At 36.8% G+C, this 15,455-nt stretch overlaps 1 protein-coding gene across 3 annotated transcripts in view; it reads right to left on the bottom strand.

The window, feature by feature from the left end:
* LOC149536396 (LIMR family protein At5g01460-like) overlaps positions 1-15,455 on the bottom strand; it is a 120,994-nt gene that overhangs the window by 85,183 nt on the left and 20,356 nt on the right. For all 3 annotated transcript variants that reach the window (XM_089806861.1, XM_089806860.1, XM_089806859.1), the window contains one exon: positions 69-537. In XM_089806861.1, the coding sequence (XP_089662987.1) occupies positions 69-418 (350 nt within the window). In that variant the 5' untranslated portion in view covers positions 419-537. The remainder of the gene's footprint in view (positions 1-68; positions 538-15,455) is intronic.

The raw sequence follows: 15,455 nt of genomic DNA, 5'->3' as shown, positions 1-15,455 counted from the left end.
ACTTAAATTTTGAAATGCCAGAAACCTTTATTAGAGAAAGGGAGGCAGAGAGAGAGAAAGAGACTCACTTTTCCTGATCTCCTTCATAATAAAACATGGCAAACGGTATGACAAAGAACACCAATACTGCATCTATAATATATATTGCCAACCACAGATCCTTCATAGGAAGTGTTAATTTGCATGCCCCATTGTATATCGCATGGATGCAAGCATGTCGATTGGCAACATCGGCTGGCAACATCAGAATGGAGATTTCGGCAACTGAAAGACCAAGGATTACCACTAGCTTTGGAAAATACGCTTGATTAAGGTCATCAGGATGTTGAAAATTAATAAGCAGGTAGATATTGAAAAGAAAAACAAGGACACACACTACTGCTGCTACCACAACCAAAGCCAAATTGAAATCGCCCATTTTTCTCTTGCTTTTCCACTTGGCGAACAATGATCAGAACTTCTTCTGATTATACATAAGAGCGTACTATTCAGAAGGAGATAATCTGCTACCTTTAAGCCTTTCTTACAGAGAGATCACTGCACATTCAAAGTCCACACTCAATGTCTGAGATTTTAATGGCTTGCAGACAAAGTTATAACATAAAAAGACATATAAGATAGAAACATAACAGCAAGGACAACAACTCCAAGCAACAAAATAAATCACAAAAGTCTTTTTTTTCCAATTATGGGTACCTTGTTAAATAAAATTTTAAAAAATTAGTCTACCCAATATTGAAGATGACTTTTTCTCAATTCTGACATTGGGTGTCTTGGGAATCAAAAATTAACCCAGACTTGTAAAGATGCCAAGTCTAAATTTGCTTGACAAGAAGATATTCAAAAGGTATGTGCATCACATTATAAAGAACTTATGATAATCAAAATTACAATTTTGCCATTGTAATATTTTTTTGAGTGTATCTCGTGGGTTCATTGACATGGATTTTGTGGGTTGAGGGACCAGGTTTTTGGCTTCATATTGTATTGATGCACAAATCCACAGTATACGTGATGTCTCTGTAATACTTTTAAGTCTTTATTGGTGAATTGCTAGCATTTCCCTAAACAAGTTGTTACAAAGGATTTTTATTTGTCATTCAAGTTCCCTATATAAGAAGACATAATATAGCATAAGATTGGCTTTAGCATTTAATCTAATATAATACTAGAGCCGGTTCATTGTTCTAGTGCTTTTGTGTGCCATAAGCAAGACAGAGAGTGGTCTCTACAATAGCCACTGGAACTTGTAGCAGCAACATTAAACCAACATCTTCATACACCCAATAAGCAGAAGCAACATCTCAGTAGCCTGGTTGCATGAGCAGTCAGCCTGTACAATGCATGGACACAAGGGTTTGATCATAGGGACAAGCACCCGATTTTACTGGAGACCTACCTATAAGCATGACAGCATCAAAGAGTGAAGGCGTAGTATGCACAATTTGAGTGACGGAGTGTGAAAGTCACCATGGGTGAAAGAAAGGCTCACCCTCTCTTAAATTCGTTTAAATTTGCCATTCAAATTCAGAATAATCACTTAGTATTTTAGTAATTTTTGAATGACTGACTTTTCTGTTAGTAATTAATAACATCATTTTATGTTTAGTACTTTTTAAAAACCTCGCTTTATGTTTAGTGTATAAAATAAAATAATATGAAATGGGGGAAATGTAGTTCAATCCTTGAATTGGTTTTTACAAAGCGATTCACTGTTTGCCTGAACACCAATTCATTGTTCTTTGGAAAATGAAATTGTGACTTCCTGAGTTCATTTATTTGTGAAATTGAAAGCAAGATCATATTTAGTAATCCACAATAATGTAGCTCAAACCATCAATTGGTTTCTACAAAGTGGCTCAGTGTTTGCCTGGGTCTGATAACTTGAACAAGAAAAACTAGAGTCTACAGAGTCATAAATTACTTCATGTTTGTCCGTATTGAGACCTTGAGTAAATAATATTGTTGCAGATAAAAAAATTACATTTCTTCTCAAAAATAATTTGAGAACTCTCTACGCACACTACCCAAAGAAACCTAGTAGAAGACAATAATCTACACCACACGAGTGCCCACACTCTCAAAAAGGCCATCCTATTGAACACTTTAATAGTATTTTGGTATGTGTGCACATACATACATATACTTTTTGTTTATAATTAGGTTGTGAATTATGCAAGAGCCTGTGCCTACATAAAAAAAAATGTATACCAAATGACCAAATGTATGTACAAGATAAGAATAACAGGATAGAAAAATCCCAAAAATACCCAAATAAAAACAATAGCAATTAAAGAGAGGCACCAAAATGCTTCCTACATTTGAGCAATGGAGTATTTTATTTTTTCTTGAATTGAATAAGCCATACCTTCAATTCCTTATGACTGTATAGAGTTCTATTTTGTGAATGAAAAACAATAATTTACTGTCATTGAAAGGTAACAGATTTAAATTTAACTACTTCTACGAGAGGATGATATCCAAGTTGCAAATGGCATTATGACATCTGAAAAGGGGGTTACATTTGTCATAACCATGGATGGTAGTGAAGATAAGGGTATTGTAATAGACATCATTGTATGGCATCTTGCACAAGGAATGGACTACACTTCGGAGCACTTTGAAGTAGCTTTACTTTAAGTCTATCATTCTCATTATGAGTAACAGCATTTTTACCCTGAATCTTGTAGAACATATGGACCACGAATTGGAGCTCTGGGAGAGCAGATTTCGGTTATCTTATCTTTCCCATTAAGAAAAACAGACTACATTGTTCCTCATCTTCTAAATGTTTGTCCTACCAAAATGAATGCTTTTGTACCTTAGCATGTTTATGTCTTCATTCAAACAAATCTTCTGTAAAGTTCAAAGCATGTTTTCCAATCTTCATTTGCAAAGAATGCACTACAGTGCTGCGAGTAACCTCTCATGTAAACCACAATTCTTCAAGTGTACTCTCCAATTTTGGTTTGTATGTATGATGAATCTATGCAAGACACAAACGTTGATGCTTATTATTAATTTGAGAGCAACTGACAACATTGAATTTATAATGGAAGTTAGGCCTTTGTTTCTCTTTCTACACAGTCTACTTGGCATTAAATAGCATTGGAGTTTTGTTCCATGTTTTATGTGTATTTGGAGTCTCTTAATTTACCATGCTCTACCCATTCAGATTCATGTAATTAAATTCCATTTACCCTTTTGTTTTTCTGTGCCATTGCTATGTAAGCATAATGCAACTACGGCTTCAGGTAGCAAACCAGAGAGTGATTATAGACAAATGTTGAAAAGGTTAGTGGAGTGATTATAGACAAATGTTGAAAAGGTTAGTGGAAATGGACAACTTTGTTTTCTATATTTTTATATTTTTTCAAGTTATTTGGTTTTCTGATTAGGTTCCCTGAGATACAGTCTCTGTCCATTCCCTTTCTGGTAAAATAAGTAAACAGAATATAGGTGGACAGAAAAATTAAAGATGACAAATTTACAAAATTTTGCTGTTATGGAAAAGCCTCTTTATTTAATTCCGCCTCACTTTTTCAAAGGAGATATCAAATGAGGGAATAAATTTAGACTCGTTGAGAAGCTTAGTGGAAAACAAGCAAAATTAGATTTCATCTTTTTAATGTTCTCTGATATGAAAATTTAATTTATAGTATTTTTTATATTACTGATATGATTTCTTGATGAAAAGGCATTTAAACTAGATTGTCCCTAAATTTTCCACTAGTTCAAACATAGCTACATTGCTATTATGTACGCAAGTGGACCCGGGAGAAGATTATGCTGGGTTCATACAAGGATGCCTATAGAGAAGGCCTCTGGTTCTAGTTTTAAAATCAAATTCTCAAATGAAAGATCAAAAACTTAACCATTATAACATATCGTTGAAATAGAATGGGGAAATGGTTACAAATGATCACTCAGAGATTTTAGAATAGCTTCTTCATTATCAAGATTTGGAACGTGTGGATTCCTGGTTATTCCACTTTCAATAATGTTGGTACAATATATACAAAGCAGAACCCATACATAATTCGTAATGCTCAGACTATATCAAGATGCTTATCAAGACTGGGTGTCTCTACAGCTACTTCACCCCATATTCTCAAATTTGAATGGAGCTTAACAGGTCATATTCTCATGATTGTTTTTTGAGAGCACAGGAATAAAAGATAAGAGAGTATACTCAATTATAATATGATTGACTTCATCTAGTGAATCAACTGTTACCGTCTCTATGCATCATTTGTCACTACTACCCAATTTAGAACACCTAAATGTCAGCCATTCCTATTTACACTGCTTAATTTCACAAAACAAGCTGAGAAAATTGTAATGCCCCCTTTCTGAAATAGGATATAATAATAAATTAAAACAAAATATAATGACTATAAAATATAAAAATTAAAATTTAATTAAGTTTAATGAATGCTCAAAGCTTAAAGAGCATGAAATGAAGAGTTCTGAATTTCAGTCGGCCATTGTATACATGAACTTACAGAATTCAGTCTTAAGAGCATATTCAGATATATATATATATATATATAGTTGGATGCTACTGCGGCTAGTTGCTTAAGCAGATGATATATTATATTCCATGAGATTTTTCCAGTGAATGATATACTACTCCATTGTATCATTCAGTGACTCATTTGAGAATATGAGATCCTAATGTATATTTTTTTATTAATTAATTGCATATGCTCAATTGAAAGAATGGTATTAATTGGGAACAGAAATTAGGGGTGGAATGGAGCAGCGTTGATGGTGGAAACGGTGGCCTGATTTTACCAGGCAGCATGGGCAGAATGGACAGTTTTTCAAAACTAGAGATGCAAGTCGACCTTTCAAGATGGATGTGCATGGTCGCTGGCCGTTTAATAAAAGAACCCAACCAAGGCTTGTCACAAACCCTAGTCTAAGAAATAATGGGAAGGTTGTGATGTCTGGAGTCAAAGAACAATGGAATGGGCACCAAATGCAGGAAGGCCTTAACAAAGGAAGGCAGAAAACTGTGGTAGAATGCCCACTTCAGATAACCAAGGATTTTGATTTTCGTAGGATAGAGAAGAAGCTATGAAGACTGAAGGGCCCAAACCCTGATGGATTTTCAAAGGAGATCTCAAAAGAAACTAGTTTCCAGCACATAGAACAAGCATTAAGCACTACTATGGTGATCAACAAAACCCAGAATGCAGTACCATACTAAGCTTTTTAAAAGAATATGCCTTTTTCCTTAAATGGGTGGGACCATGGCCATCTTTCGATAAAATTAAAGCCTGGTATGAACGTCACTAAGGTAAGGATTGCATTCTCAAAACCCTCACTAATGGGTTTTTTCTGGTTGTTTGCTCGATTGGCAATGACAAGGAGTGGATTTTCAATAGCGGTCCTTTTATTCTAGAAGGCAAAGGTTTGTTCTTTTAACTAGCCTCCAAATTTCAACACAGCTACAAAGAAGTTAAGGAGGTTCCTATGTGGATTAAACTGCCTAATCTCCCTCAGGAATATAGAGATCCGAAAACGATCAAGTTCACTGGAAATAAGCTAGGATCCTTCCTACGCTTTGAGGAGGCAATTGATGACAATGATCTTTCAACTTACCCGTGCATACAGATTTTATGGCAGGAGGTGCATCCTCTTCCAAAAATCATTGAAATCTGAACTGGAGAGGGCTTGCGGAAACAAAGGATAGAGGTCGATGTGAGTGTTTTGGTTAAAGGATTAGATGAATCTAACGAATACAACCCAGCTGAGGAAACGTTAGATCCTCTAGGCAAAAGGTTTGGAACGGAATGAACTCGAGCAGAAGATTGTCAAGGTTTTAGAGAAGAAATGATGTGTAGATTTTGAAATGATGGTAACCAATGCAATTTGGGATAATGTTTTAGACATGTGGGTTTTGGTCCTTGGATGATGCTTACCTTGATAGAGTCTTTGATCGTCAGTCAGTGATCATCTCTGCCTTTGAGTCAGAATGTAGTTCGTCCAACCCACAGATTGAAGACCCACCAAGGAATCATGTTATGGAGACAAACCTCAATGGAACGAAGCCTACTTCAGACTTTTTCATTCATGGACATACTGACACTGTGCAGCCACATGAGTGACGGGTAAAAAGAACATCGGAGGAGATGGGATCAGATGCTAGGATTTAGACCAAAAATATAGAACCAGAATCAGAGGGGAACTGCTTTAAGATGCAGACTGTGGAATAGGATTGGGTAATGCAAGGTTCGTTTGATGGATGCAAGGATGGGCCTCTATCACATGGACGGAATCTTAGGCCTAATAAAATTTTGGATAAGGACTCAAAGATGGGGAAAGACCTATGCGACCTGGGCCTATCAATCTATCAAGTTGGACATGGGGATGGACAAGAAGATAGTGCCTTTTAAGACGTAGAAATCTCCCCAATCCAAAAGTTGTGCAGCTCTTTCAAAGGGGTCAAGGATAGTAATGGTGACACAGATTCTGATTATGAGACTAACTAGAGGAACATGGTGAAGCAAATGATTTAGGGGTTTTGGACATTCCAGACATCACAGATAGCATGACAATATGATTCCTTGGCGGGTCTTCAATCTGTGGGTCTTCAAACAGTTAAATCCTGATAGCAATATCACAATTTGACTTGATGTGGAAATTATCTCCTACTTATCTTCTAATATTGACAAGCCCAATATTGGGAAAAGAAAAAGCGAGGTCCAAACTCCATTAAACTGGCATTGGCAGGGAGCGCAGCCAACCAAACTAAGCACTTGAGAGCGAGAAAAGGGGTATGGAGTTTCCCAGGAACAATTAGGATGATTACGTGGAATGTCATGGGCTGCATTGTCCCTGACAAATGTTGTCTAATCAGAAGACAGTTTAATCATGTGAGACCAGATGTTATTTTTTTACAAGAAACTAAATTAAGCAAGGAGAATGTGATGTGTTTTCAGAGATGCTTCCCTAAATGGAAGAGTCTTCTTGTTGATTCAGTGGGGGCCTCGGGAGGACTGGGGGTTTTGTGGTCACATTCGGGGGCAGAGTTTAGAATCAGATCTGCAAATAGGAACTGAATATGGATAGAAATTGCTTCAAAACAACTTTTGAAAGTGTGGCAGGCCTTTAATATCTATGGCCCAAATAATCTGAGCTTAAAAGACAGGTGTGGCAGGAGCTCTCAGCTATTCTTAACAGTAATAAGACTGATTTTTTCATCATTGGGGGGACTTTAGTGCTATTTTAAGTCCCTTGGAACAGAAAGGGGAAAAGGATGGATGAGGAAGGAGTCAGCAGAATTTTGACAAATTAGTGTCTGACAATGGGTTGTTAGAAGTGGAATTGTGCAATGGACAGTTTACTTGGACAAACAAACGAAGTGGTTGTTTGAATGTGGCAGAGATGTTGGATCGGTTTTTACTAGCTGTGAATTGGGCTGCTTCAGATGGGTATGTTCAGCTGAGATCCATCCCATCACAGTGTCAAGACATTATCCAGTGTGCTTAAGAATTTAGGAAGACTGTACTTCAGAGCGAACTCCCTTCAAGTTTAAATTCAATGTGGCTGCGTGACTTGCAGTTGCAAGAGAAGGGTCGTAATTGGTGGATCAATGGACCTCACAGGGAAGGTAACTTGGCTTTTATTCTTTTCAAGAAACTTTAGTTCCTAAAAGACCAATTAGTGTGGAAAGAGAGGTCTTTAAGAACATTTTTTATGGAAAATGAAAGATTGAAGAAGAATTATTTTCCCTCCATTCATCTGTCATTAAAAATGTTATGGTGGAGTCTGATTTCCTTTTAGAACAAGATTTAAACAAGCATTATGCTGAGATCTTAGCGAGAGAAGAAGATTTATGGAGGCAGAAATCACAAAAAACTTGGTTATTGGAGGGGGATAGAAACACTAGTTTTTTTCACAACTCAGTCAAGTGAAGAGATATTTTAATAAGATATACTCCATTTCTGATGCAAATGGGAACTTATTACTCTCCCCTAAGGATATCAAGGCGGAAGCGGTTAAATACTTTCAAAATATTTTCTGAAATGAACATGCTAAACTTACTGAGGATATTGATATTTTAGATGTGATCCCCAAATGTAATACCAAGGAGCAAAACAGAAACTTAATGAGGCCAATTTTAAAAGAAGAGGTGAAAAGGACCATTTTTCTATGGAGGTGAGAAAGCCCCGATTCTAGATGATTTTCCAGCCATCTTCTTTCAGAGATTTTGGAAAAATTGTTGAGAATAAAGTGTGGGGAGGTATGGAGGAGTCAAGGAAGGGTAAACTCATGCTAAAGGACTTGAATACCACATTTATCACTCTAATCCCAAAGAAGGAAGATAGACTGGATATTAAAGACTATAGTCCAATTTCATTGTGTAACAGTTTACAACAATTGCGAACAGGCTGAAGGATATTCTACTCACAGTACTTTCTTCAGAGCAAAGTCAATTTTCTCCAAATAGATCAATATATGAGGGGATTAATGTTGTTCATGAGGCCATCCATTCGGTAAGATCGGGGAACACTTCAAAAATGATGATTAAGCTAGACATAAAAAAGCAAAAGATGTGGTAAAACATGGCTTTCTCTAAAAAGTTTCTTTTTAAATTGGCTTTGACAAGGATTGGATAGAATGGATAGGAAGTTGCATCAATACCCCGATATTCTTGGTCTTGGTTAATGGAAGCCCTCAAGGCTTTTTTGAGTCAAATAAAGGCATCCAACAGGGTGAACCCTTTAACCCTTTTTGTTCATCATGATGGCGGAGGTGTTGGGGAAGCTAGTTTCAAAGAGAAGGGTGGAGGGGCAATGGAAAGGTATAAAGATTGTACATGGGGTGGATCCAATCTCACATCTCCAATATGCAGACAACACATACTTAGTGGGAGAAGCTTGTGAAAGGGATGCAAGGATGATTCATTCCACACTGGATAAATATAGCAGAGCTTCAGGGCAATGCATTAATTGGCATAAGTTTAAGATCTATTTTTTCAATACTGATTTACATATTCAGAGATCCATCTGTAGAATCACGGGGATGAGGATTGGGTCACTGCCAGGGAAATATTTGAACATTCCTTTATTTGGTGGGGTCTCTATAAGTAAATCTAGACTGTGGAAGAACTTGGTAGACAGTTGCTTTAGAAAATGGGGGCATGGAAGGGGAAATGACTATCGTTCGTTGGTTGAATCCTTACGCTTAAATCAGTGGTGTCAGCTATTCCAGTGTTTTCAATGATGTGCATGAAGATTCCAATGAAAATTATCAGATCTATTGAACAGAAAATGAGAAGATGCTTATGGAGTGGAGCTCAGGAAGAGGACAAAGGGCCACCAATTGCTTGGAAAGGAATCTGCAAATGCAAAGAGGAAGGTGGAGTGGAGATACAAGATTGGCAACAGATGAATCTTGCTTTGGGGGCTAAATTGGTGTGGACAATTACATTGAGCAAATGCTAAATTGATGAAAATTATCAAAGCAAAATACTTGAATAACAAGGAAAATGATAGAATTCTGACGATCAATGACCCACCTAGGGGTCAGCAATGTGGAACTTTATTTTAGATTGCAGATTCCTAGTTACTAATCACATTTCACCGCAGATTGGCAATGGGTCCAAAGCAAAATTTTGGGATGACCCACGGGGTGGCTTTCCCGTCCTCAAAGATAATGCGGATCAGCAGGGTGTGATGGTGCTCCTCGCCCAAAGATGGTGGGATAGGGTTGGTGACTATGTTGAATGGAAGCAAGGTCCAGCGAGCTTGGAATGGAGTTGGAAGGCTTTACATGGTTTGGGTCTGAATAGGCAGCAATATGATCTTTTTAATTCAATTTTAAAAAACAGATCATTCAGTTTTTGTCATAAAGATGATAGACTGATTCAGTAAAGATTGGCTATCAATTACTGTCTAAGGGAATAGAGTTGGATGAATGGCCTAGAGGTTGTCTTCCAAAGGCAGGAAACTTTGTGTGGCCAGCTGCCTGAGGCATAATCTGAACAGGTGAAAGGAGGAAATGCTTTGGCTTTCAAGGACCTACTAGATGTGCCTTACATGAAGAGACTAAGGAAAGTGTCGACCATCTTCTTCTCAATTGCAGTTTTGCAAGGGAGTGTTGGGAAATGGTGATAGGGATGTTTTGGGATGGCCCAATGCCACAAACCTTAAGAGAGATGTTTATTTCTTGGCCCCACAAACAGAAGAAATCCTTATTGTCTTGTTTGTGAATTATATGTCCCTCTATCATAATATGGGAAATTTGGAAGGAGCGTAATAGATAGATCTTTATGTAAAACGGGAATCTATTGAACGAATTAAATTCAGAATCAATTTGTCAATTGAAGAGGTGGTGGGATCAGCTACTGCTAGATTACAATTTGGTGTTCCTTGTACATGGTGGGATCAGCATATTCATGTCACAGTAGCCGGCTATCAACATTAAAAATGTAGGACAGCTCAATGGTGTTTAGATTCCATGAAACTTGGAGTGGAGGCCACATAGCAAAGGCCAGAAAATGGATGGATGAAAATAAATTTTGACAGGGCTGCCAATTCAAATTTAGGTTTATCAGGAGTTGGGGTAATTGTTAGGAATGAATTAGGTGAGGCACGTGCTTTTGGAGCAAAAAGAATAATGCATGGAACGAACAATTTGGTGGAGCTATAGGTCGCACTCTTTGCAATTTGAGTTGGCAAGGTGTTGTGTTACCACCAAATTCATCTGGACGGGGATTCTATGATAGCAGTGCAAGCTATTATGAAGGGTCACACAGAAGCTTAGCACCTTCAATCTATTGTGGATGTCATAAAGGAGGATATGGGAGCTCTAGCAGATTTTAAAATGAACATGTGGTTAGAAAAGCCAATATAGAGGTTGCGAAACTATCTAAATGGACGTTATCTTTCTCTAAACAGAATGAATGGAGAGTGAAGCATTTAAGAAGCGTATTTGATTTGTAACATGAGTTGATGACATACCCATAGTATAATCTAATGATTGCATAGGGATTTGATGATGTCAGCAGGATGGTGAAGAGATTTGGTGGATAGAACTTCATTATTAATGTGGATTTGTAATAATTGCGTTCTTACGGAAAAGATTAAAAAACTAACCAAGGAAGGTGGTATGAGTGTGTTATCATTACCCAAGATGGGAGTGATAGTGGCCAAGCTAGACAAAAGGACGTTGTCTTATCACTTCAAGTGCATGGAAAGATGTGATGGATAGGTGTCTTCATAAGTTGAAGCTGGAAGTAGAATGTTCTCATGTCTCTTATTTGTGTCTTCATTAGTAGCAAAGGGTGTGGTTTTTTCAACATGGAAGCCAACTTCAAAGTGAGCACGAAGAAACAACAAAAGGGCTTCCCAAGCCCTGCAAGCAAGGAACACATTCATTGGTTGTAGAAGATTAAAACAGAGAGAATGGTGAATGCAGTGTTGGGGGTTCTTAGACACTTGTTTCAAGAAAACACTCTGAGTTGGTGCATGAATATATTCCATGGTTATAGCATAGGGACTAAAACTAGGGGACGAGCTAGAGACAGTGAGATGGGTTGTGGAATCCTTGTTTGAACGGGATTTATTGTTGAGGTCGGATTCTATTTTGGAGTGGACAGTGCCTGGGCTTAGAACTAACATTCAAGAAGGTTATGCTAATAAAGAGGATGCCGAAAAATGTGGCATTGTTGCATTTATTGGATGGATGGGAATGGTGGATAAAGAAGTATATGAACTGCAAGTCTTGGTTGAATGAAATGATATTAAACCAAAGATAAGTATCTACGAATTTGAGATAACTGCAAGGGCTAGAACACTGGAGGAGTTTTTGCATCAACCCAAAGCTAGGGCGAGTGGGCATGGTAGATGTCATGTTGGTTGTGGAAGCCGCAATGTCTTGATTTTTGGATCTGCTGCAAATGTAATAACAATACCATTTAATTTTGTTATGTATTTTCTAAATGCAAGAAACACTTACATTTATATTGAGTATAAGCCATGAATAGACATGTCCCTTCATAGGACATGTCTATTCATTAATCAGATAATCAATATAATAATGTATTTAATCATTTATATGTATATGAATATGTATATGTATATGTATGTGTATATGTTATGATATTATATTAATTTCTCTCATATACTTATATCTCATATAATTATATATATGTTTATCTGACAGAATTTATCAAACATCAACACTCCCTCTTAGCTGGGGAGGATAAACACATGTATTACCTCAAAGTAATATCAAGTTAGCAAGATTAAGGATATCTTTGATCAGAAGATACCCATCATTTTGATTTCACTTTTGATATCAAGAGTATTGGTCTCCTATAATATCAACATATGCTATTCACCAAATGAAAAGGTTTTGATATCACATCTGATATCAAAAGTATTGGTCTCCCAAAATATCAATGATATTCATCAAATACTCAAATTAAGGTTTGATATCACATCTGATATCAAGAGTATTGGCCTCCCAAAATATCAATGATATTCACCAAGTACTCAAAATAAGATTTGATATCACACCTAATATCAATAGTATTGGCATCCCAAAATATCAATGATATTCATCAAGTACTCAAAATAAGGTTTCATATCTGTTATCAGGAGTATTGGCCTCCCAGAATATCAATGATATTCACCAAATACTCTTTGAGTAATGGCCTTCCAGAATGTTGAGATGCAAGACATTCACCCTATACTAATACAAGTTATTGTGAGATCGTCACCTTACAGTAACTTCTGCAAATACAAGTGACGTCATTTGGAAGTCGTCACTTCCTCATTGTAATGATCCCATCTTTTGGCCTTCACGTTCTCCAAAGTCTAAGTGGAGGATAAGAAAAAATTAAATTAATTTCTTATAAAGTCATTAAATAAATTAAAATTAAAAGGTGGCTTTATATTTAATTAATTTAATTAATTATTGTATTACAAAGGAGATGCGTCTAGAGTGTGTATTAATTATTGGAAAGGTGGAAGCCTTTAGAAGCACAATTAATTATTGCAAGAGAGGAGTTTCTAGAGAGTGCATTAATTATTGGAAGGGGGAAGCTTCTAGCACTTGCAATTAATTAATGTTTTAGTTCTTTCTAGAAGGGTGAAGGAATAGGATAAATAGGGGTGAGAGTCTCATTGTTTAGCATGGGATTATTGTATCGGATGATTGTGAATTGCATTTGATAAGAGTTTGGATGTGTGAATCACATATCTTTCATGGCATTAGAGGACGTTCATTGTCTCTTGTAACATTCTAGATGTCATTCCCTTAGGGTTTGGCCTTTGGAATACATCTCTTTGTACTTGATTGCAGCATTTTTAGAATTAATATAATTTCAGCTTTGGTTCAACTTTTGGGCATTCCTGGGTGTCCATTACAGTGGTATCAGAACTATAAGTCTTGCCATCCTGTGGAGATCATATTGATAGCCGGATAAAGATGTATATTAGTCCAGATCAAGATGTGATGTTTAGACAGTTATTGGGTACATTAGAGAAGAGGCAACATATGCAACAGGAGCAGAATAGGCGAATGGATATGATGTTGTAGCTTATGGCTAGACAGATGGGCATCAACATTGATGATTTGTACGTTGCTACAGAGCAGAAGGTAGTCGATTTCTCAGATGGGATCGAGACACGTATAGAGCCAGCCAGCTATGATGTTGGTGATGTGGGAATTTCCGCAGAGTCAGTAGAGACATGCATGCAAAGTCAGGAGACCACATATGAAGCCTTGTTAGGGGATGATGACGTAGCAATAGTGGAATTAGGAGAATGCGAGGATACTATCATATCAGCAGCCACTTCTATGTCAGTTGAAGCATCCAATGAAGAGTTTAATGGTATAAATGCAGTGGTTGATGTATTTTTTAATGAAGCCACACATGTTAATGATTATGAGTTTTCATCAACTACAAATTCAGTTCAGTTTTCTGTTGCAGCAGTTAATGTTGTTCCTATGTCCATATATTTCGATGCGGCAACACCTATTGTTGATACAGTTAGCATGAGTACATATGGTTCACCTACAACTACATCTTTTTCAATGCATGATGGTGATAATATGCATTCCAGTCCAATATATATTATGTGGATGGATAAAGGGAAGAAGACGTTTCATAGATCTTCTATGGAGTTGCCTTATGATGACATTCTGACTTCATCAGCACAAGTTTTGAATGCTAGGCTACAGGGGTTGGTCCTGATGATGCGGGTTTGCAGTTGGTTTAACTTCCATATGGATATCACATATTGGGATCCAGGTGGAGGTTGGAGTCCATTATGTTACTTAATTGCTTGAGGACAAGCAATTTCAAGGAGGGCGGATTTGTAATGATCCCATCTTTTGGCCTTCACGTTCTCCAAAGTCTAAGCGGAGGATAAGAAAAAATTAAATTAATTTCTTATAAAGTCATTAAATAAATTAAAATTAAAAGGTGGCTTTATATTTAATTATTGTATTACAAAGGAGATGCGTCTAGAGTGTGTATTAATTATTGGAAAGGTGAAAGCCTCTAGAAGCACAATTAATTATTGCAAGAGAGGAGTTTCTAGAGAGTGCATTAATTATTGGAAGGGGGAAGCTTCTAGCACTTGCAATTAATTAATGTTTTAGTTCTTTCTAGAAGGGTGAAGGAATAGGATAAATAGGGGTGAGAGTCTCATTGTTTAGCATGGGATTATTGTATCGGATGATTGTGAATTGCATTTGATAAGAGTTTGGATGTGTGAATCACGTATCTTTCTTGGCATTAGAGGACGTTCATCCTCTCTTGTAACATTCTAGACGTCATTCCCTTAGGGTTTGGCCTTTGGAATACATCTCTTTGTACTTGATTGCAACATTTTTAGAATTAATATTATTTCAGCTTTGGTTCAGCTTTTGGGCATTCCTGGGTGTCCATTACACTCATGATGTACACAGGGGGTAGGCCCATTAAAATCACATAGTTTCAAGGTATATTCATGAATCATAGTCCTCTTGACTGATATAATTTATTGATCACTGGAGAATCCATCTCAACATAGTTTACTGCCTCTAAATCAATAAGACCAAGATCATCAAAGGTTGACTAAATCAAATCCTCTATCTGCTCCCTCTCTTTCAAGGTTGCCTCTACTGAAATATCAGGCTCCCTCTAAATCTCAATCTTTTGATCTTCTTTTCCTTTGAAGAAGTGTCAGACTCCCTCTGAATCTGATATCAATCCTCCTTTTCCTACAAGAACATTCTCGGAAAAAGATCAAGGTACATAGCTTTTACGAATAAAAATTAATTACAAAAGTAAATAAAGTTAGTTTCCAAGATAATAATAACAAGGACTTATGTATCTCCTTAATCTTGAGTTCCACTTAATAACATGTACAATTTCAATCATTCATTATTTCTTCATTATGAAGATTCAAAGTATCATATATTCTCCTATAGATATTCTCTTTCAT

The sequence above is a fragment of the Cupressus sempervirens genome, chromosome 10 (assembly GCF_028749045.1).
Source record: "Cupressus sempervirens isolate cs-2001-9-10 chromosome 10, ASM2874904v1, whole genome shotgun sequence".
Lineage (NCBI taxonomy): Eukaryota > Viridiplantae > Streptophyta > Pinopsida > Cupressales > Cupressaceae > Cupressus > Cupressus sempervirens.
The sequence above is the reverse complement of the archived record's forward strand: the minus strand, read 5'-3'. Positions and strand labels throughout refer to the sequence as shown.